Source organism: Triturus cristatus, chromosome 1_2 (genome assembly GCF_964204655.1).
Source record: "Triturus cristatus chromosome 1_2, aTriCri1.1, whole genome shotgun sequence".
NCBI lineage: Eukaryota > Metazoa > Chordata > Amphibia > Caudata > Salamandridae > Triturus > Triturus cristatus.
In genome coordinates this window covers 1,166,031,177-1,166,055,974 of record NC_140580.1, presented here as the reverse complement: position 1 = coordinate 1,166,055,974, position 24,798 = coordinate 1,166,031,177, and the positions used below count along the sequence as shown (strand labels likewise).

Here is a 24,798-nt window from a genome sequence, read left to right as displayed (position 1 = left end):
CAAATAAATAAGTAAAATAAATAAACAAAGAAAGCAAGTTACAAAGAAAATGAAGTAAACTATAATTATAAAAAATATATTGACCTAATATATAAAGATTATAGTTATGCAAGCTTTACATAAAATGTTAACAATAGCAACAAATAGTAAATGTTTGTGGCTATTGTAAAAATGTATTTCTAATCCTGCATTCTAGCATAGTATAAGTAGATTTAGAGAGGAGGAGAGAGAATGTAAAGGAAAGGATTAAGAAAAAAGAAACATAGTAATGCTATAGTCTAGAAGAAATTAATAAGAATTTAAATATCGGATGAACGGGAATTCATGTTAGTAGTCAATAATCTACATTATTTATCATATTAAATTTAGCAAATAGGTTATAAAGAAAATAGGCTATAAAAGAAAACTCTGAGGTCATAGGAATATTAACATATACATAAATTGGGAAATGTTGAAAGAGAGGATTGAATAAAAGAAGGAAAGATAGAATAAATAGTTTGTGAAGAAAAGACAAAAGTTTGAATTGTCATCTGATACTCATCTGAGCATCTTCTCCAGTAAATTTCTAGTGGATGGATTTCCATCCTCTCGTAGATGCAAATAATTAATCCATTGACTATAGTTCAGGATATATTTTCTTCAAGTGAAGTAGGTTTTAAGGGGGAACAAGATTTGTCTCTGTCTCTAGCCTTCGTAAAGGGCAGCTACTGCTTGGAGGGTCTGTGCTCGATCTCCCAAGAAATATATGGGTAAGTCTAAGTCTCGCCCTCTGCTTTGGGAACGATCTGAGTTACGCCGGGTTTCACTAGAAGATATCGTAGGTTTCAAGGATAGAGGATGGGAGATCGGATCTGTAATGAATTCTGCACACTCCATATTTTGAGGAGAAATATTGTCTAGGAAATGACAAAGGTCTCCTGGATCAAAGAAGTCCTTGGAAATACCATCTGTGGTGATCCGCAGGCATGCAGGCTCGAAGAGGCCACATTTTAAGTCAAGCTGGCGAAGACGAGGTCTAAGAGAAAGGAAAGCTTTGCGATGTTCATTAGTTACGTTTGAGAAATCTGCAGGTATTCTAATCTCGTGGCCTTCAAATATGTATGGTCCTTGAGTCCGAGCTGCAGTGATCAGTTGACAGGCCTGCTCATGTCGAATGAAGCAGGTGATGAGAAGACATGGTCGAGTATTTTTCGCCATGATGGGCGGTCCAATACGATGGGCTCTCTGCATTTCCAATGATGATTCGAAAGTGAGGCCTGTGATCTTTGGAAGAATTTCTCTGAGAAAGGATTTGGTATCCGACCCTTCTATTTTTTTTCAGGAAATCTAAAGAAATTGACATTATCTCGATGGCTTCTGTCTTCTAAGTCTACTATTTTGCTTCTGAGAAAAATAAGTTCTTGGTCTCGGTCTGGAATAGCATCAAAATGACTCGCTACGGTTACTATTCGTGCTATTAGACCATCCATACAGCTCTGGAATCCAGCAATATCTGCTCAAATAGATTTAGTTTGTCATAAGAGTTTTAAGAACATTTCCATGCCTCCCAGACGGCTATTACAGCAGATATTTCTTGAAGTATGCGTTCATAGTTGAATCAGATGACGATGAGATGGTAGAGTGAGGGTGATGTGGTGTCGAGGAAGTAGAACCTCTTGCATTTGAAGTAGAGTGATCTTGGTTTAAGGCCTCAGAGAAGAGGAGGAGTTTTGCAAGCTTTCCATTTGTTTTACCTACAAGCATCTTCAATTTAACTGCGTTGTTTCTTTGGTATAAGACAGTTATATTCTGTATGTGTCTATTGTGCTTCAATTAGTAGGTTTAAATGTGTATGGAGTGAGCCAGATGGATTGTTCAAAAGCAATAAATGGAGATTTTATTTTATAATTATGAGCGCGCGCTTAAGGTTATATTTTGTGTCGGTTTTGCGTTTGTTGTCACTCTGTATATCTTCCAGTATAATTGTCATACAATAGCTTGGTGCAATACAAAGGAAAAATATCCACATCAAATCGCGCAATTTTCCGAAGTAAGCAAACCGATTATATTTACATAATGTCAGTGAACACCATTTCAGTAAGTCCTGTCAAGACGAGGTTCAAGACTTCAGACTCTATCCTACTGACGGTAGCAACAGGATTTGAAAAAGTTTCATACTGGAATAGTTTAAACTTTCATGTATAATGTTGTAGACTATTTATAAATACCACAGATATTCCTCAGAATTGATGGAAGCGCCCAATAAAACTGTCTGGAGTAGAATGAAGCATACGTCGTTTCTTTACAATTTTACTGCCGTAAATGACTGAAGTTTGTCTAAGGACCAATGCTATTGAACCAGAAGTCAAATGTTATAGATAGTTACCTCAGAAGCATAGTTCCCGCATTTTATGAGGCGCTATTCATTCAATATATGAGCCCATTTATTCCTCAAACTGTAGTCTTCAACCATTATTTGGAATAAAAGAGGCTTTCACTTCACTCTTAAAGTCTCCACTGGTAATAGATTATATTAGAAGCTGCCAGAGAGCTCCTGTCCTCATACAAGGCTCCTCATTGCACAGAGGTTCAAGTACAAGCCTTCGTATACAATGTTGCAGTTTGTTCATAAACTCCACAGAATTTCCTCAGAGCTGAAGAAAACACTTAAGCTGTTTAAATCAGGCTGTCAGTTCCCGTGCTTCATGAGACGATTTAGCACTTGAACTGCAAAATTCTTAAATACAATTCAGCTGGAACCGCTACTCATAATTAAAGAGAAGCCGCCGTCTCACCTCTGCCTTTCCACTCGATAGCGCCGCCTCTGCAGTCCGTGAGGTGATTTTACTGTCGGTATGGGAGCCATTATTCACTTAAGCAGAAACGCGCAGCGGGAGCCGTAGTTTGAGACAAAAACAGCACTGTCTCATCCTCGATCTCTCCGCTTCCATGGAAGCAGTTTTGAAGCCGCTTTTGTACCGCCGAAGAACCGCTGCTGCCGTCCGGGGCTCCCCACAGCGCGGAGTTCAGGATCTAAGCGGCCATCTTCTCATGCGACCAGACCACGCCCCCTGGTAGGATTTTTCTTATAGTCTTCAGGGTGTAATAACATGAAGATGTGATAGAATTGACCTGGTTCGATAAGGATAATTGATAGTCAAGAAGGACACCTAGACTTTTTACCTTCCTTACGGAGATGGGCATGATCCTGCCCCTTCCGGCCACCAAGCTGTATTCCAGAGGGCAGTGTTTTTTCCCAAAAATAGAACCTCAGTTTTATCAGTGTTCAGTTTCAAGCAATTGTCACGCATCCAACTGATTATGTGGACCATACAGTTGTTAAATGTTTTTGCCACGTCACCAGGGTTTGATGACAAAGAAACTACTATTTGTGTGTCATCCGCATAACAGACAGCGATGAAACCGTGGGGGCGGATGAGTTTAGCGAGCAGGGCAACATAGACATTGAACAGGGTTGGGGATAACCAAGATCCCTGGGGCACGCAGCATGGCATAAGGATGTGATTGGTGCCCTCCCATCGCAACAGTTTGTTCTGTGTTTTCTAAAACTGATCTTAATATCTTGGAGGCTGCACCTGTGATCCACATTTTGGATAGGATCCTTCATTCAAATCTTGAGAAAATGGGGACCCCTGTGCATGACAAGGATTCATACAGTTTATGTACTTCAGTAGCCTAAGATTTTGTGGTCTGTTAAAAAATGTGACGGTGAGCTCCCACGAATAGTGTCTTGAGTGAGCTAGAAACTCTTTGATCAGCCAAAGTTCCCTATCATAAATGGTATTGTTGATATCCGATGATGATAATGATAAAGTTTGTAAAAAAAAAAAAATGCACAAGTCTCTTGATCTTTCTGGGAAATAATGGCTCCTATGATCTTGGAAGAAACATTAGCCTCAACAGTGAAAGACATTTCACTCATTGTGTGTTTTAAAATGGAAGCAGTTGTGACTGTGACAGACCTTTTCAGTCGTTGAAATGCCTACTCATCCTCTGTACCGCATTGATAAGGAATGCCTTTTTGTATAAGTTTCAACATTGATCGAGTAGTGTCCAAGAACTCCTGTACAAAGCATCTATAAAATTAGGCAATTGCCACAAAAAGTAGCATTTCTTTCACGGTTTTAGGAGCTGGCCATTCCTGTTCAGCCTTTACTTTTCTGTAGTTTTTCTCTCTAGGATCTGACAACTGCACATGCCAACTTGTGGTATGTCAATGAAGTTGTTCTTGGGTCTGTGTTGTCGGTGTCATGTCTGTACCTTTGAGAGCGTTCTCCAATGGTGCGTGGTTTGATAGTCCCAGGCTTTGGATGTAATAAGTGCCAGATAATGACAGGCCATAAATGTAGGAGTTGTTCTTTGGTATCCTGCAAAATGTTCCTTGTTCGCAGGAGCGGACTTCCCTCTCTGTGCCCTTACCTTGACCTTTCCCTAGACCCCCAGGATTCCTCTGAACTCTCATTGCCCTTTTCACTAATGACTCCTTAATAACAACTCCTCATGAATTTGTCAACAGCATTGCTACCGAACATGTTTTGTTTGCATCAGCTATGTATATGGATGCTATAGTGCTTATTTTTAAATCTCCTAGCATCCCCCCCATTTTTGCATATTTTTTTTTATAGATGTCTCGTGTTGCAGTACCACCTCTGTCTTTCCTCCTCTTACTTGGTGTACACTTATGAATTTTTTCCTGGGGGAAGTTAGGCCCTCCCACGACTGCCTCACATCTCCCTTTTAAGTCATCTGTTATCTTGATCTACTTTGCCCTGCAATCAACCACAAGCCTGATTGCCTTTGTCGCTCCCCCAACAATAAACCTCTTTGAACGAGTCAGTTGTACACAAACCATTCCCTAAATAAGAAGATGAAAAATAGAATAAGAGTATCTCCTTGATTAGCAGCTAAATTCCACTTTTGTAAGTCCTGGCTAACTTAAATCGGTGTCTGTTACCTTTCGGCCCCCTTGCTACATATAGATTGGAATTCAAAACCTCTTGCGTGTGCTTTTGCCATCCACTCAGTTCTCCCTTTTTGAGCTCTTTGCAAAGAGTTTGTTTACACCTCTTAATTGTATCTTTTCTCAACTGCCTCTGTTACAAAGATATCTGCTATCTCCTGAGGGTCTAGCTTTAATCAATGCCTCCCTGAGGACCTCTTTTGCCTCCTTTACTTGTGCCTCTGCCACTCGCTTGTCTTGTACCTGGTGTAGATGGTGATTGCTGGCTTGGCCAGTGTGCATCCTCCTAGTCTGACCCCCAGTTTGCCAGACCCTTCCCAACCTCCCCCCGTTACAAATGTGATATGAATATCCTCTTCTCCGAAATGGAAAAAGCATGTGCTATGTGAATATCCAGAGAAATGTAACTACGTTTTTTGTTTAACTCAGTGTGTTTTTATAAGGGTGATTGATTTAAATACCTGCTAGTTTGGGATTCAGGTAGATACTTTTCCAACCAAGCTATTTCAATGTTTATTGTTACTTGTTTTTCTAAAACATGGTTGAATATTTTTTTCATGTGGAAATTATATTTGTACGAAAGTATAAAAATATATAAAGGCACTCAACTGGACAATCTGTAGAATAAGGACATCATTGTCACAATAATCATTATCCAATAAAGGGACATTTTGGGGACACTTCCTGAAGGTCCAAGGCACATGTTTGTAGTGTGGCGTAAGGTAGTAGGAGGCCAATCCAGCTCTAAAAAGTTCCTAAAGATTGTTTTCGTCTACAGGCCTTTCTACTAGACCAAAATCTGCATGATTTTCTCAGTCTTTCAAAATAGTGGTTCATCTTGGGGTAGGACCATACCTGTGCTGGGCTGCGCTCAGAGGCAGCCTTTTAAGATGTATGAAGCACATGATCATATAAAATGGCAAACACATGTGAGTCAAGAAATACCTTATTGAGCTTAGAGGATTGCAGTGTTTTGAGATCATAAAAAAAAAGCAGGAGAGGTGTTTTCCTGGAAATAGTGTATGTCCTTGGTGTATCCAATGATAGCAATGTAGATTGTTGTCTATAGATTAAAAAAAAAAAAAACTCAGAGGCACAGTCCCTTGTTACGGCTAGGGGTGTGTGTCTCTTTCCTCAGGTTGCAATATTCATCTACGGGAAGGTTAGCAAGCTGCCTGAGTCTCAAGCTCCCTCTACACTAACCATTCATTGTCTCTCTAGGACACTCAGGAGTTCCTCCGTTGCTTAATGGACCAACTTCACGAAGAGCTGAAGGAGCCGGTAGTGTCTGAGGCCAGAGACTCTGACTCCAGTGACACAGAGGAAAGAAGGGAGGGTGACCGATGTCCCTCGGAAGATGAGTTCCTTTCATGTGACTCCAGCAGTGACCGAGGGGAGACTGATGGGGTCCTGGGCAGGGGAGGCTCCCTGGCCGAGATGGAGCTGCTGATCCATGACGAAGCGGGTAGAGGTATCTCTGAGAAGGAAAGGCAAAAGGACAGAAAGTTTGCATGTGGCCACCGACGAACCAGCTCAGAGCAGGTGGATGAGGATGCAGATGTTGACACAGCCATGTCTCCAGGTAATCAAATGACTTTCTGAGGATGAACCTTTCCAGCAGCCTTGGTGCCCCACTTTCATTTTTTAATTCCCTCGTATTCGAGGTTAGGGCCTTTCTTAATGCTAAGTCTTTTATTCCTCCAATTATTTTTTTTATTAAAAGCTTGTTTAGAATTTGAATTTTCCAATATTAAGAAAATGTATTCAATTTGGGTACACATACTGCTAGGATTATGCAAATGTTAGAACTTGCACTGCTTTTTCTATTATTTAATTTCTAGTGAATGACAAAGATTTTCTTTTATTCAGAAATGACACAGAATATTAATTCCAATAATTCAAACTTAAGTTGGATTCTTTTTTGGGGTTTTATATATTTTTCTTTTGCTTTTTTTTTATTATTATTTTTTTTATAATGTTTTTACCCCACCCCCCAAACCCACCCACCCTTCCCCTCCCTGGTTCCAACCCCAACAGGGGCAGAACCGCCCTTGGAAGACAGCTGCCGCTGGAAGGGCAGCATCTGTAGCAGGTCACCCATGGGGCCCCGATCCACCCAACCGTCCCTCCCTCACCCAAAAGAAATAAAGAGAAAAGTAATATAGAGGATAATGAATGAGGGATCCTCTAGATAAGTACAGTTTTCGCGAGTTCATAAGTTCAATTATTCATAAAGCACACTAAATTATCCAGTTTTTCCCAAATGGACAAGCCCTATTGGTGCACGGAAAGACACCCACAAAACAAGCCTTACAATGACTGGCTCAGACCCTGGTGTGTAATTATTTTTCTGTCTGATTCCTGCCCTCATTAAAACTAGAGATAAATGCTTCAACTGATTTGACGTCATTAAAGAAGTGAGTGCGTCCGTTTTTAATGACTTTAAGACGGGCAGGTTCCTGTAAGAAAGCCTGGCCCCCGCTAGATTTAATTGGATCAATAAATCTGCGGAGCATCCAGCGTCGATCCATTGTTTCCTTACTTAAGTCCGAACGAGCAAAGATTGAAAAATCCCCTATAACTATAGGGGTATTGGGGCGTGCTCTCTGCCATACTGCTTGGCGAAGTAGAAAATTGCCAAAGAACAGCAAAAAAGGACGTGGAAATTGGCTTGCCCTGTTTCTCATAACCAATGGTAAGCGGTGAGCACGTTGCACTTGTGAGTCCCAGTCCCAGTCTGCCAAGTCCGGGAAGGCTTTTTGGAGTAGCCCCACTAAATAAGCCCTAGGGTCAGAACCCTCAGACCCTTCTGGAATCCCAAACAGTCTTAGATTAGAGCGTCTCTGTCGGTTTTCTAAATCTTCGAGCTTCAGTTGAAGAGTGAATAGCAGATCATCATGTTTCTCTACTTTAGCGGTCGTATGAGTGTTAGTCTCTTCAATCTCAACTCGTTGTAGCTCAGTGACGTCTTGACAGATCCCTCCAATTTTAGAGGTAAGTTCTTGTAATGAGTTTTGCACTTTACTGTTATCCTCTCTCAGTTGAGTATGGTGTTCCTGGGCTACCTTACGTTGATCATTCAAAATCTGCAGAATTAGATCTATTGAGGAATGATCCGTTGTTTCATGCCCTAGTCCCTCTTTAGTGATATGTGGATGCAGGTGTTGACTTTGAGGAGGTGGGAGGGATGTCGTTTGTATAGTAGTGCTCTCTATGGATTGTGGAGAAAGATAACTTGATAATAGAGAAGCTGTGTTTACTTTGGGTGATGGATTTACAGCTGCTCGATTTGAAGAATAGTCCGAGTGGTCCAAGTGATCTTGGGTCAAAGACAGTTCTTGTTCATCTGGCCCATCTGATGCCGGATTGGATTGAGCAGTGGTGGCGTTGGTTTCCTGGCTGATGAAGCTGCCATGGAGCTGCATGTCCGAGGTGGGTGGAGGTTCTATATGTTCTGAGGAATCGTTCAGACTAGCACCTGATAGTCTCAGCGTCATATTTTTAACCAGCCCCCTTGTTTCAATCCATTTTCTTAATGGGCTTTTGTCTGCGTGGATTTTCTTTATATTTTTAACAGGCTGAGATGATATGGCAACAGCCTTGCCTCCTCTTCTGACTTTTGGCTTGCCTCTTAGTTTGCGACCTCTGCTTACTCGCGATTTAGCCTTGCCATCTGTGCAGTGATCCTTCCCGCACTCCTCCCCCACCTCATCTTCTCCCCCAGTGCATACAGCTAGCTCCTCGGACAGCTCTTGCTCAATGACCTCGGCATGGTCATTGTTCTCCGAAATCTCCGTGGCTTCAGTGGGTTCAATGATTATCTTAAGATCCGCTAACGAACCTACATTCCCGAATTCCTGTATATCAGCCTCACAGCCCTTGAAGTTCTTCATTACAATAGAAAGGCCGGGTATCAAAACTTCAGCTGCCCCCACTGTTTTATCACCGGGGTGCTCCACAGCCTGTGTCTGTTCTATTATAGAACCGATAGAGACCTGATCGGTAGCAATCCCAGTATCAAAGTTAGTAGAATGCAAAGATGTAGTCCCCTTTGAGGTAGATGTCTTTGGCTTAACTGAGTAAGTCTCTTTGGGGGTGGGGGGGACTCGCGCGGGTATAGGACCAGTAACGTTATTTGTTTCACCCCCCGTTGCCTCATCCTCTCTGATCAAAGACATATCCATCATTTTAACTGTTTTACTAGCAGGGCTCTTAGGGTGTGAGTCTACGATCAAGATAGGTGGTTTCAATACCTGTCTGCGGTTACTTCCTCCCGTTTAACGGCGGGGGCCCTACTGGCGAGGGCGGGAGAGGCTTTGACATCGTGGGCAGCTGAGGTTCATTCTTCGCCCTCTCCATCTCCATCTCCACGGCGTTGTGCTCGTCCCCCGCTGACATAGGAGCCTCAACGGCTCCAACGGCTCCGATCGGAATCGGAAAAATCAATGGCAACCCAGCTGAGACCAAAGCAGCCGCTCGCGGTGTAGTGAGCACGCGTACCGTAGCGGCCGTAGGGGCCGTAGGTCCGGCTTCTTGTCGTCTTCCTCCAGTTTGTTTGTGATTGCGTGTCGCCCGATGCGGGTTCTTGGGTGACATTCTCCTTAGCCACCGAATAGAATTGGGGAGAGACCGGAGATATGAGCCAAACCAGCCGGAGTTGAAGCTCCCTCGAAGGCTCCGCAGTGTATGGCCGAGAAACCAGGCAGTGCCCGAGAGCTCCAGCATCAGCAGTAGTGAGTACATCCGTCGGATCGGCTCGAAAAACCAAACACCAGGTACCAGCTCATGCGTTTTTCGGGGGGGTTAAGCGGTGCAGTTCAGCTCCTCAGCATGGCATATCATTTCCTTGGATGAGGGAGAGAGTGGACGAAGCCCCAGGTGAGCCGCTCAGCACGGACCCTGCATCTTGCACACAGGTCTATATTTTTCTTTTGCAAAAACATCTTTCACTAATTCTCAAGTTAGGGAACCTTGTCCAATTCATTAGTATGGAATAGTAAAAAGGCAGCTCCACATTTAATAGAGGTCATAAAAAAGAAGTGCATGGTTCTGTCTTAAAATAAGGATTGTAAAATATGGAACTTTCAGCATGTTGGCTGAATGTACTGCTTGGGTGATTCTGAATGATCTCCCTGTGCCTAAGAAATGGGTATTATTTTATTATGTTAGTATTATTTTCAATAGCGACCACATCAATCAAAAAGGATAGGTGCTTTGAATTTCTTTCCAAATTGAACAGGGCACATTTTGGCTTAGAATGCCCAACAAAGCAGCTATTTTATCTCTGTACCTTTCTTTCAGAACAGAACCCCATTTTTTTCCTCTTTTAAAAGTGTTTTTCACCTGCTCCTTGTGTTTTTGACACCCTAAACGCTGCTCTGTGCATTGGCGGGGCAAATCTGCATGCATTGCTTTCCTGAAGCTAAGTTTATCAAGTGCTGTATTTGTAAAACAATAAGGGCCAGAAGCATTTTTCTGGTCGCAAATGTCCCGATTAGCAAAATTGGGCCCTATGCTACTGGAAAAATGCTTTTTCAAATGTGCAAAATGCGATGTGGTAACTTGTTACCAGATCACATTTTACATTTGCAATTCCGTGTTCGTAAGGGGCGTGTTAAGGGCGTCCTTTCCAAATACCGAATCGGTCTGGTATGTGTTACTGTTTTGCAACTGAATTCTGGTCGCAAAACAGTAGTACTTTACCACCAGTTGAAAACTAGCAAAGGGTAAGAGATCCTCTAGAATGTGAATAATATTTTTTAAGAGCAGGCAGTGGTCCCACGGACTATTGACTACTCTTAAAAATTTAAACTTCAAGGTTTTAATTTTTTTTTTTTAAACTCATTCCTTTAAGAAAAACGGGGTGTATTTAAAAAAAAAAAAATGATTATTCAAAAGCAATCCCAGACATAGTGCAGGGCACCATCCCTGTGATTGCTAATGGGTCGCAAACGGTGACCTACCTCATTAGTATTCATGAGGTAGGTAGATTTGCGACCCACAAGGAATCCTTAAATGAAACTCAATGAGTTTCAGTATTAGGAATACTGATTTCCCAATTGCGATATGGAAAGAATCAAAATTAGGACATTTGTATTCCTAATTGTTGTACATCTGGCCCTAAGTGCCAGGGCTCAAAGTTTGGCCTGTGCCACGAATAATGGGGATGCTGAATACTAAGGCTGTGTGGTCTTGATTCCACCTCATGTCTCTGTTATCCACCACCAAACACTCTCTGCTCCCTTGATCTCACTCTTGCAAGTACATTTCCATCACTGCTTTCTCCCTCTGCCACTGTTTTTCTGTCTTCAGCTTTCTTTCCCCCTTTTGTCCCTTTCTGTCTCTTGCTCTGAATCAAAGTCTGTTGAGGAAAACTAAGTCAAATCAAATGGGGATAACTGTTACTCAAAGCCAAAGTAAGAGATGGGGAGAGGTAGCTAGGTTTTTGACAAGTCACCTGGACTGTCTCTTTTTGCTCGAACAAACTCATTGGAGTGTCACGCTTTATCATCGGGCTGGTGCTCCTCGTCAAGCCGGCGCTACAGTGCTCTACAGGTTCCCCCGAATGGTCACTTTAGTAGGGATTTTTTTGTTTTATCACCGAGTGCAAGGGTGTCCACGTGGGGTGGTTTGTGATGTGTGCGAGGAAGTGAGTTAAAACTGACTACAGGATGTTAAAAAATCCCTTTAATACTTAGATTCCCCTCTTAAGTTAAAAACACAGAAGGCCGCATCCTCTGCGTCGCAATCCCCAAACAACGCAACAGAAGATTTCAAACCATCCAGAACGTAGCAACCAGACTCATTCTCATCTCCCCCGCAGAACTCTCATCACACCATACGTCGGGGAGCTCCACTGGCTCCCGATTCACAAACCGTCACAGGGCAAACTCTTCACCCACACATTCAAGGCACTACACAGCATAGGGTCCGCCCAGTCCGCCTGAACTGTCGCATCTCCTTCCAACAAGCACCTAGACCCATGTGCTCTAATAGACATCTACTCGGTCACATCCCATACATACATAGAAACCGCTTGGGAGGTTGGGTCGTGTATTGCTTGTAAAGCATGGACCGACCTCCCACTACACATTAGAGGCTCCTACTCACTTCCTGAGTTCTGCAAGAAGCTGAAGAATTATCTTTTTGAACAACTTCTCTGCCATAGGCATAGCTAGGCAATAACACCTGCTCAGAGCTAGGGTGATAGTGTAATGTACATATACAAATAGGATGAGACAGAGGTGCCTGAGCCATAGTCGTGGGACTGCGGTAATTTGTCTCTACTGTCCCGGAGTTCATCCTACTGTGGCTCTGCAAACTGGACCAAGTGCAATTGTCAAATGTCCCGGGCAGGCCTGTTATCGTTTTCCCTATGTTAGCATGAGCACGGTGCAGACTGTCCTCTGCTTTGCGCACGTTACTATACAAAAGTTTTTTGCTGTGTGCCACTCTGTACTTTCACACGCAACCTGCTGTTGTTTTTGCATTCTTTTCTTTCCTGGGATTTAGTCAGAACACCGTAGAGTAGGTAAAACAACAGTGTCTCTTGTTATTCCCTTCTGGTCAGGTCCTACCACCTAGACAACACGCTCAAATTGAGCTGTTGTTTGGGAACACGTACTTTTGTGCTATAGGTGACACCCACTTGGAGAGGGATCTTTCCAGGGAAGAGAGCGTGACAGCACCTGAGATGTAGAACTTTCATTTGTGCATGCTAAGGTACGGGGTCTGCTGCCAAAACCCAGAGATTTTTGTATATATAATCATTTTTACTTCTGTAGAAGGGGAAGGAGGTTAGGTTATTCTGTCTTATACAACTACAGCTCCTTTAATGAATTATGGACTACTTACTATGCTGACCGTATTTATGTTAGGCATTTTCTTGCTTATTGTGGCACGTATACTGCATACTAGAGCATGATATTTAAAATAAACATTTCTCATGTCTATGTGTGAACTTATTGTGGACTAGTACGAGTGTGAAAGGGTGTGTCCTGCAACCGCGATTCCTGAGAGGGTCGGCAGTATTGTGTTCTGGGGTGTCTAATCACTTGTGGCTCTGTGAGTGAGTAGGAGGACAAGTGAGGCACTATAGCTAGTCGGTCCCAAGCTCATAGGTACTCAGGTGGTGGAATGATTCAGGCCCTGTCTACTAAGGTTCTTTGATCCCAAGCATAGTTCTGTGACTCCGCAGAATCCCTGCAACATGGCGCCTCCAAAGTTTGGTCTGGTACTTATTCACCGGACCCCTGAGTAGCGCGAGTGCTTGTCAGACAATACCCTCACTTTGTTTCCCGAAGAGACGTCCGTCGTGGGAGGGCTTTGCCTCCTCAGTTTGTAGGGATCACCTATTGCTGTAGGTTTTTTAAGCTTGAATTTTGAAAGATTTTTGAGACGTTCTAGTGTTACCGCTTGAATCCCTTTGTTTGGCCTAATGGCTCAACCGGTTGCGATTCTGGGTCATTGCCACGCAGCGGTTACTAAACAATTTTTGCACCATGGAGTCTCAAATGAGGTTGGGGCGGTGGGCACAAGGGGCAGGGTCTCCTGTTTTTGTTATCGAGTCGGATTCTATGTCCCGTTCTCGGGTCTTTCACTCCTGGGTTACGTTTCCCGCTGTGGATGCGAATGATAATTCCTTTCATGCCTATACGGCTGCTGCTTTTCTTGCCCAAATGCGGTTGCTGAAGTTCCTCTTTCGGCCTGGGAGCACCACATTTAATGGTACCCTACCCCCTCCTATTGCCACTGTTCGACTGAACCCTTTAAGTATTGAAAGGGCCACTTGGCCTGTTTTGGCTAGTTTACTCCGTAGTCTAATTTTCTTAGCACCAGTTTGTTGGAAATGTTTGTTGTATGCTCAGGTGATTCTCCTTTATAGATCGCCTGATCCAATTTTTGCCCGTGCCTTTCTCGCGGCTCTGGCTGGGTCTGCGCCACCTGTGCATTCTGCACCCGGTGTGGATCTTGTTATTAGTCCCGTTATCATTAATTGGTGATGAGCAAACATCCTCAGAATCGTGAGGACTTGCCATTTTGAATTGCACAGAAAATTGATCAGCTAGATGTGGTTTTCCCTCTTACGGGTCCTGTTGAGAAACATAGAATCCATACTATGTATTGTATTATATTGTATTTGCATTTATATAGCGCTTACTACTCCTGATGAGGCATTGAATAGCTCTCTCTGGGAGTAGCATGCTACTCTGGAACCCATAAAGGATTAGTTGTGATTTAGTATAGTGAAATATGAAAGTGATTTGAGTGGTGGTTGCTAGACCGTTATTTGGATTGAGAAGGATAATGGAGGGATAGAGGAGGGAAAAAGGTTTGCATTTATATGCTTGTCTAGTGGTCTGATTCCTCCCCTTGGCCAACTGTAACACCTGGGGGACGGTGTTTGCCTCCGTGTATAAAATGTTTTGTGGCACCCCCTCGATGAGCCTTCTCCTGAGTGTTCACAACAAGTACAGAATGAACATGGGGCAGCTCCTGCCCTCGATTTGTGGATGAGAATTGATGGGTATTTTCCCAGTAGTCTCCGAAATGATTGTTTCTAACATCAAAGGAGCAGCAGCGTCCTTAGGGGGGTGGGAGGGGTGTCATCCCAGCAGCAAGATGGCTGCGCACTGAGCAAGCTCTGCTGGCCGAGCCTGTAACATCCGACATCATCCGCCTTCAGAGGGGAGCCACCTCTATCTGACTGGCAGCACTTCGCTCCTCAATACCTTCTGCTGGGGCTCCGCCGGGCCTCACATCCCGTGGCGAAGACGTTTCTGGGCGAGTGGCTGGCCAGCCTCAGGCCCCTGTGGCAGCATCGGCACCGCGTTAGGACTGCGGGACCCTGCTCTGGGCAGGACCTGGGCTGTGGCTTCCTGCGTGGTTCCAGCGCCTGTCCAGGCGGTGTTCAGCTTTCCGGTGTTTCTGGCTTAGACCCCTGCCCGCACTGTGAATGCCTCAGCCGCCGGCGGGAAAGGACGACCTGGCTCCCCCATGGTGTGGCCTAGCTGTTGGCCTCGACCTCTGAGATCCTTCACCTGTGGGGATGTCTCTCACTCCCCCCCCCCCCCCCCCCCCCCCGATGGCCAATCACACTGCACAGAAGTGACAACACGGTGCTGGATATGCCTATATCCTCTAGTAAGGTTGTGGTGTGTGGGACTGCGGCACTCTCTCTGGCTGCCTGCCTAGGCTCTAACTTCCTGGCCGGTCTGGACGCTGCGGTTGCGGTGCCCCTGCCTGCTGAGGCTCGTCCCTTGGGCTCTGCGCTTTAAGCTGGCACTCTGTGCCGCTAGGCCCTGCGGCTGTCCTGCCAACACGCCTGCTTACAGATGCCCAGAGGCTAGTCACCCCTTCTGTGGTATCGGCAACCTGCATCTGCTCCCACCACACGCCTGCCTGCAAACTGCCTGAGCACACTCGGGGCCCTGCCCTCTCTCAGATCTTCTCCTTCTGCGACATCGTGCCTACCCCGCCCCACCTGGTGCCCTGCCTGCTGGAACCTGGCGTGCTGGAACTTTCTCTTGCTTTCCATTGATTACGGCCTGGCTCGTCCCGGTGCGGGCCTCCACGTGTCTGCCCGGGCCAGAGCGTCTTTAGGTGTTCTTTACAGCGTTGGCTGGCCTGGGAGCCTCCTTATGTCCTGAGCCATTGGTGCAAGCCCGGCTTACACCGCCTTTCTATGGCTCACGCATGCTGCTTCGCGGGTCCTCCTGGAGCGGCCACACCGGGCCTCACGGGGGGCTATGGGCCTGGCCCGTCTTAATGCCACGGGATACCCTCTGGCACTCCCTCATTGATTGCGCCCCCTACCGCCCTGCAAGACCACAATGGGCAAAACCGACGTCCAGCAACCAAAGCGTACATTCACTGAAAGGGGGGCAGGCAGAGGCGGTGAGTTGCCCCCGGACGCCGGCGAACAATCCACCCAGACAGATCTTCCTGGTGAGCAGGACGACAGCCTTCGGGCCATACTGCTTGATGTTAAGTCCAGCCTGAAGTCTATCGATGCCAAGATGGATCACCTCACGTCACGCCTCGATCAGATCAAGCAGCGGGTCGACTTTCACGATGACCGTGTCACCCAGCTCGAGGCCAAGGTCTCTGAGGCTGATGACGTTGGCGCCGAAAATAAACAGAGGCTCCTCAAAATGGACAAGGTCCTTGAAATTCTATGCGCCAAGAATGAAGACCTTGAATCGCGCTGCCGGTGGAACAACATACGTGTAATTGGCATACCGGAATCTACTGCCACCGGGAGAATGGAAGACTACCTCGAATCTCTGCTCCGCGAGCTCTTTAGCTAGGTCCTGTCCGAGCACTTCATCATTGAACGTGCACACAGATCCCTTGGCCCGCTGCCTCATTCTGGGACCCCCTGCGAGATCCATAATTGCCCACCTGCTAAATTATCTGGACTGTGACTACATCCTCGGAAGGGCCCGAGAGATGGGGGAGGTAAGGCACCAGGGCAACGTTCTGTCCATCTACCCAGATTTCACCTTATCCGTCCAGGCGGGCCGCAGGAACTTTCTTCCCTTCAAGCACATTCTACAGCTACTTCACATCTCTTATGCCCTGATGTATCCAGCAAAGCTCCGCATAGATTCTGGTGATAAACCTAAATTCTTCAAAGACCAGAAGGCCACCCTCACATTCGCCAAACCGCTGCAGAAATCTCTCCCGCGGAGTCACCGCACTGTATCGGAGGACAGCCGCACAAGTGATAATGACTGATCTCTCCACGTTTTGATCTATTTCCTAAAGACACTTGGCTCCCCACTTAAGACGCTGCCTAACTGCTTTTCAATCTCCTAACTATGCACACTGTTATCATGTGCTCCTTAAACATACTCCCCTCTGTGATCTCCAACGTTCAGCCACCCTACCTAAATGGCACGGGGGTAACTGGCTGAGCCCTCGCACCCCAAGGGGATCCGTGGTTGGGGTGTCAAAGCTCAACCCAGTTGGAGTAGGATGGGGGGGGTTCTATTACAGGAGTCTATATTTGGCACTCGACTCATGGGTTTCGCTATATTGTTTTTTCTGTATTGTTTACAGGCATGGCACTAACCACATTCATCGGACAGTGTATTGCCCTCCTTGACATAGGGCAACTCAGCTTGATTACCGACCATAGACACCACATCATTAACCCACTTTTGGCTAACACAATCCTCACAAGGCACGCCTCATAAACGCATACCTTATCAGACATAAAGTGGATGTGTGTTACCTCCAAGAGACACACCTTCTCCCTGCTAATGCATCCAAATTGTGCTCTCGACACTGAAGGGAAACCTATTCTACATTTTACTCTAGCTACACGCACAGCGTCACCATTCTTTGTAGGAAGGGCCTCCCTTGGCGTGTTGCACAGTCCTTCTTGACACAGAGGGCCAGACTGTGATACTTGCAGGTACACTCTACAACCAACTGGTGATTCTTGCGGCCCTCTACGGCCCAAACACTGATGACCCTCAATTCTACACCCAAGTATGGAGCATAATATCCTCCTCCATTGGCCCCCTCCCTCTGATATGGGAGGCGATTTCAATATCGCACCCTTGGGGGCACTGAATCGCTCAGGTGCTCGCATACATCACCCCCAGGCCACGGCCACCCTACGTACCATATCTGATGACAACTTCCTGCTCGATGCTTGGCGCCGCTCCAAACCAGACAGACGCGAGGACACTTGAATGTCCAACACGCATGGCTCCTGGTCCAGCATTGTCCTATGGCTCACTACCCGCGACGTCGTGTCCTGCACCTCCTCCGTAGATCACCCGGCCCGCACCTGATCCGATCACGCCCCGGGATGCTTGTGCTTGCGTTTCCCACTTACCCAGTGCCGCATGTTTGCGTGGCGCTCGCCTCCAAATGAGCTACACGACTCGGCATTTCGAGTGGACATCCGGGGTGCTATCACTGAAGATTTCTAACAGAATACCGGCTTGGTAGGGTCACCCTCGACTCTCTGGGAGGCCTTTAAGGTTGTGATTCGGGGGGGAATGCATTGCAAGACAGTCGGGGTGCTTTAATCAATTAGAGGTACTCTTGAGCGCCTGGAGGCAGACATTAAATCGCTTGATCAGCATCAGGCCCAGGACCCAGACCCCGCCACCCTTGCTGACATCAGAACTAAACTTTCCAAATACCGCACTGAAGCTGATGGGGAAGTAGCATTCCTAGGCAAAGAATTTCGAGACTGCCGATACAAGGAGGGCGACCGCCCTGGGAAAACCCATGCAAACCTATTAAGGAAGCCACACGCCTCCTCATACATCACGGGGCTCAGCGATGGGACTGCCGGAAGGACCACTTTCCCCGGCGACATCATTGCTAGGTTCTCCGCTTTGTATTCCCAACTATACACTGCTGGCGAGGCGACCTCTCGCTAACTCCTAGACCAATACTTAGAATCGATCAAGCTGTTCTGGCTCGGCAACGAGTATCGTGAATACCTGGATGAGCCTTTTCACCACTGAAGAGATAATCAAGGTAATCACAGGGTTCCTGAGCAAAAAAGCTCCTGGCTCTGATGGGCTTACACCCGCATTTTATAAAGGATATGCGCCCCTTCTCATACCCCATCTAGCCGAGATGTACAATGAATCCCTCACCCGTGGCATATTTCCCCATTCATTCCCTGAGGCTGTGATTAAGCTCCTCCTCAAACCTGACCAATCACCTGAAAGCTGTGACTCCTATCGCCCTCTATCACTGATTAATACAGATAACAAGATATATGCTAAATTAATGGCTAACCGGCTTCTCCCCCTCATGTCCCTGAAAGCTCTCACTGACCAGTCAGAGTTCATTCCTGGTCGTGCCACATCGCATAACCTACGCACTATTTTTTCCATAATTAAACCGGCTAGGCTTCAGCCAGGGCTTCATCCAGAAGATCGAACTTCTTCACACACTCCCGTCAGCGTGCATCAGAATTAATGGGCAGGTCACCGACCCCATCACCATCACCAGGGGCACCAGGCAGGGCTGTCCTCTGTCTCCTATGCTCTTCGCCATCCCCATGGAGCCTCTTGCAGCAGGACTACGTCAACATCCTATTCAACGTGGTATCAGCTTCTCAACTCGCAGCCTGGTGACCTTCATGTACGTAGACGATGTCACGTTATATATTCTGGAGCCGCAGGAAAATCTAGCCCCTATGACAAGGGAGGTGATACGATTTGGCTGCTACTACGGGGTGCAGGTCAAATGGGGTAAATCCATCCTCTTTCCCCTCACTGACGTGATACAAACCTCTCCCACGGAATACCCGTTCATTTGGGCTACGGGTCCCACTAAATACCTTGGCGTCTGGCTGAGCAGACACCTTGACGAGCTGTTGAAATCAAATTTCAGCAAAGCGATAGAGCGGCTTGAAACTAAAATACCCGCATTCCAAAAGCTCCCCCACTCGCTGGCAGGCGGAATCGCGATCGCCAAAATGATTGTGCTCCCGAACTTTTTATATCTATTCTTAAATATTCCGATTCCACTTACCTCACAATGTTTTATAAGACTACACTATAATGTAGTTACACTGATCTGGGCCGGACGCCAGCCCCGTGTCGCCTATGATACCCTAACACTCTCTCTTGCATGTGGCGGCATGGGGGCCCCTGACCTCAAACTCTATGCACTCTGCGCTCAGGCCAGTTTTCTTCACTTTTGGTTATACCCAACGCCTTTTCAGCCTTCTGTGGCGGTTGAGACAGACCTTGCTTCCCCTTGGCCTCTACAGACGGCACTGTTCCTGCCGCTCAAGGTCCCCCGGGCTGAAATAGACACTGTGGAATGTGTGCGCTGGGCTTGGGATGGGCTCCGCAAATGCACCCTCAATGCAACTCGCTAATAGTCCCTCTTTCCCTCCATAGCAAACTATTGGCATGGCGCGCTGCGAACTTGGACATTTGTACCAATGCCAACCTTTACCCCAACAACAGCTTTCTCCCTCCCCCTGTGAGCGTAATGCCCGCTTGACAAATTGCTCTACTACCAGATTGGAGCTACCTGCAAAAACACCAACCCTGCATTTCCACCCGCTACCAAGCCTAACGCCGCTCTGGAGCACATTCATTCTGCCATATCCCCACGTAAACTTGTCACATGATTATATGCACATTCACCATCAGCCTCCCCCATTGACACTGAGCACGCCCGCAACGCGTGGGAGTCCGACCTAGCTCACGGCCTCTCACCAGCGCAGTGGCAGTATTGCTGCAGCCAAACTGAACGACACTCCCCTAAATACCGGCTGCTACTCATTCACTTTAAATTCTTACACCGGCTCTACCACACCCCGACTGCACTACTCAAGATGGGATTGACGGATAGCAATAGATGTGCACGCTGCTCGACTCCAGACACGACTTTCACGCATTTGACTTGGGCATGCTCCGATGTCACGGAATTTTGTCAGGAAGTGTGCGCAATCATCAGCGACATTGCCACGGAACGCATCACTCCAGACCCACTCCTTTGCCTACCTGGCCATGTCAGGGATGACACTGCTGCCAACCGCAAACTGATCCCGATGCTACGAGTCCTGGCCAACCGACGAGTGGCAATACACTGGGGCCACAGACCGGCGCCGCAACCTAAACACTGGCTAGCAGACGCCGCTCACTGCCAGATGCATCTAAGTGAATATTGGGACTTGATGCCCGTGACTAACAGACCACTCGACATATGGGGACCTTTTATCTCCTATTTACACCGAACAGTCCATTCTGTTAAGCCCCCCCCCAATGGGCCACCTACCCCTGACACCCTGACTACAAACGCTGGCCAGGACAGAACCGACCCATAACGCCCAACATGCCACTTACAGTAAGCTCAAACCGGCCATACCTTCTCACATCAGCGGAATGTTGGTATGCAAACTGTCTAGCAATCTTCTGATGTAGTCACCTGCACATGGCATGTAATGAATGTCAAACGATACAAATGAGTGCATTAGTGTTTCATGCTATAAGTTCAAAAAAAGGTTAAGGAGCGTCCTTAATAGTTTGTCAATGCCTTTCGGTGGTGGCTGATTGACCAGGAATGCGAATTGCGGATTATTATTGCTGACGTTTACACATCCTTGGGTTGTAATAATGTAATAACTTGGGGTTTAGACCTTCTAATCAGTCTCAAGGAAAACTCCCTCCTGAGAAGGAGCGTCATCCTATCTTCCCTAAAAAGACATGGGACAAATCTAAGCATCTAATTTACGTGATCGCTAAGAGGTTTCAGCTTACTGATCCTCGTTCCTTCCTGGAATCGTATTATCAACAGTACCACCGAGGAGGGCGGCAAGCTCGCAGTTGGTGCGAGTCCTCGCAACCCAAGCGGGACCTGCAGCGCTCTTTTGTCGTGAAAGTTGAGAGAGGAAACACCTCCATAGTGAGCCCCGTTCCAAAAGAAATAAGGTGCTGCTTTGACAGCAAAGTATGCCCTCATCCTGGATAGGAGTTGTGCGGTGACTCACCTTGACAGCGCGGCGGAAGTTACCATAGTGTGCCAGACACTCTGCCACGTTTCTGGAGCTCCAGCTGATAGATTTTACCAAGTAAAACTTCAGATTGAAGGTGAAATTGGTTGCACCATAAATAATATTTTTGGGGACAACTTGACCTCTTCTCATGACATTTTGTTAGCCTAGGTCAATTGGCCTACCCCCATTTGTTCTTGCATGTCCTCGGGCCAGGATGTGATTACTCCTTCCCTTTTGTAATACGTCCCTAATGTTATTCTTTTGCTTTGGAGTGGGCTCCTGCTTTGACCCCAAACTTATACCGCAACCAGGCTGTTTGGGATAAGGACTCTCCTTCGCATGTTGTTGCCATACGTTCTACTCCTCAGCCTCAATATCCAATTAAGCGTGATGAAGCGTCCGTCAAAAAAATTCTTACTCAATTGGAATATCAGGGTGTGATTGAACCCTGTATCTATGCAATGAATGATCTTTTTTTTCGTATTTTGAAACTTGATGGTTTTTATTGCAAAGTTTTGGATTATAGACATTTAAATAGTCATTCTTGTAGTTTTGCGATGCAGAACATGCATAGTACAGGTTTAATAAACCATATTGTTCGCAAAAAGTTCAAAATTACACTGGATATTTCAAATGGATTTTTCAGTCATAACCTGACTCCTGAGAGCCGGGATTTGTCTGCGTTCTGCGCCCTAGGCTCCTAGAGACGATACGCGAGACTGCCCATAGGGTAAAAGATAGCCCTGGGGTTTTTGTAGCTCGTATAGTGTCTCTTTTGCATAATATTGATCCTTACGCTTTCTCTTAGGTCGATGACATATACCTTACTGATGATGAATTGATTTTTTATTTTGGTAGAACATTCCGGACTATGCTTAGCGTAAGAAACCACTTTATGCCTTGATACACCCCTCCATTTCTTCTTCCTGGCTTCCTGAACAAACCTCAGTGTTGCAGTTGGATTTGCTTTCTATGCACTACTTATTGACTAGGTTACATACCACCAATTTGGTCATCCGGATTTTGCTTGGTGCAATCGGCTTCACTTATGTGACATTCAATGAGGGTGACACTTTTCCAATTGCTTATAAGTCACATCTGTATACTCCTGCGGAATTGTGTTTTTCTTCTATGGTATTGTTTTTGACTGCTTTTCAAATGGCTAGTCTGAAAGAACTCCCTCTTGCTCAAGGTAAACACATTTTTGTTGTTTCTACTTTGCCCGCCTTAGAGGCAGTCACAAAAGCCAGTGTTCCTAATTCCAAAGCTCTGCATCCCCTTGGATTCAATGGGCAACGTCTTTGACATCGGCTGATATCAATTTTATATTTGATCCTTCCTTGCAAACGCAAGAGTTTCTTCAGTATGAACATGTTCACCCTCTACCTTCTTCAGTACTTCCCCTTGACCAGTAGAAAGGTATTATTTACCCTGACAGTTTGGCTTAACCGGCTGTTGGCTCTAAACAGGCTTTCTCTGCAGCTTGCTCTATTGTCGTAGGTTCAATTGAAGATAGAGTTTTCCACTGTATCTTGGTTCATACCCAGTCCCTTGGGGACTGCACAGCCCAGCTGGCCAAATTGAGGGCTTTCCTTTTAGCCCTCAAGTATGCTGATCCTGAATTACCCACCTTGGCTGTGTGGGGTTCTTTCTATTGTGTACTGCATTTCCATGACAATTTGTTATTTTGAAAACAATATGATTTTCGGGATTCTAAAGGTAGCATGATAAAGCATAAAATTCTTTGGTTTGAGTGGCCGCTCGCTTGCCACTTACACATGTTGTACATACGTTGGGCCATCAACATACGGGAGCGCACGCTGTTGGAAATTTAATGGCTGATGAAGCAGCCAAATCTACAGTAGCTACAGTTAAAGTTGCTATGTTTACATATTCCATGACTAAAGTTGATGAAGACATTTTGGTGGCCATCGCCGCCACTCGGGACGGTACTCGCTTTCCACACTGCTTTTTCATCTAAATATACTTATCAGTTAACTACTGACAAAGTATCTTTTGTGTCTATTCCTGGGGTTAGAGATAGTCTGATTCCCAACCTTGACCGCAGACGCTCTTTAATAGTAGCCGTCCATGAAGGTATTGCTTCTGCACACTCAGGAGTGGCTGCCACTGTTTCTCTTTTACAGCAGCTTTATTGGTGGCGCAGTTTATACCAGCAGACTCGTAAATATGTTACAATGTTCGTTACCAAGTTAAGAGTTCTACTGTGTGGCGTCCACCTCAAACACACCTTTTATTTCTAATCAGCTGTTGGGCTGCATTTATCTTGATCATTGCCGTCCTCTTATGTCTGACAATGCTTTCAAATATATTTTGGTTGCATTGGATTCTTATAAGGTTCCTCTGGGTCTGGACACAGCACTCAGCTGATGCTCGCACTGTTATAAAAGATTTGAATGTCCTTGTCGGGACATATGCCTGTGGGACTTTCCATTCAGACCAGAGTATGACTTTTGTCTCTAAGGCAGACCGTGATTCGATGACGTCAATGGGTGGGCAGGTACATTTCTTGTCTCCATATAGGCCCGAGGGCAATTCTGTTGTGGAGTGGATAAACGGTGACTCAAAGCAATCTTTATCTGCCATGGTATTGGGTACGGGCCGTGGCTGGTTAACTCCTCTTTATGGAGTTCAACATGCTCTTATTAACCTCCTAAGAGGAACTCTGGGTAGGTGGACCCCGTACGAAATGCTCTTTGGCATGAAGATGTGTGTTTCAGACCTTGATGGTCTAGACATTGTGGTGGCTGCCGCAACCTTTAATGTAGATAACCACTGTGCTGTCTTACAGGATCTACAAAGGTGTTGTGACGCTCTGGCTAAAACCCATTTGCCTTCGATTCAGCCATCTGATGCAGCTGCTCGAATTCCTGTGTCTGGCTGGCTTCCTAAAATTGGAGTTCTGATGGATACATCTGCCAGTGGATTCCTCACCTTGTGAATATCCCCTGCGCCAGCAACATTCGGAAACTTTTGTAGCAGTCCACGCCGATTAGGTCGAAGACGACGTCACAGAGGCACGGCTCCGCTCGCGACTCCGCTGACGTCACCGGCTCCATAAGAAGACCTCCTCGGCGTGATGACGTCAGTTTTTTCCGCGCCGACGACGCCAACGGATTTCGGGAATCGTTACTGGTAGCTGTTCTGGTTACTTTGTATGTTTTCTGGATTTCTCTGTCTATCTTCCGAAAATGTCGACAAGGAAGTCTGGGTTTAAGCCTTGCCGAGAATGAGGCAAGCACATGTCCATCACCGACCCGCACGACGATTGCGTTTGGTGTTTGTCCTCGGATCATGATGTCGGAGGTTGTTCAAGTTGCAGAAA

The 24,798-nt window shown here is 46.1% G+C and overlaps 1 protein-coding gene across 2 annotated transcripts in view; it reads left to right on the top strand.

Annotated features, from left to right (window-relative positions):
• USP20 (ubiquitin specific peptidase 20) overlaps positions 1-24,798 on the top strand; it is a 647,940-nt gene that overhangs the window by 103,555 nt on the left and 519,587 nt on the right. For both annotated transcript variants that reach the window (XM_085613993.1, XM_085613994.1), the window contains exon 10: positions 6,182-6,542. In XM_085613993.1, coding sequence (XP_085470119.1) covers positions 6,182-6,542 — 361 coding nt within the window. The remainder of the gene's footprint in view (positions 1-6,181; positions 6,543-24,798) is intronic.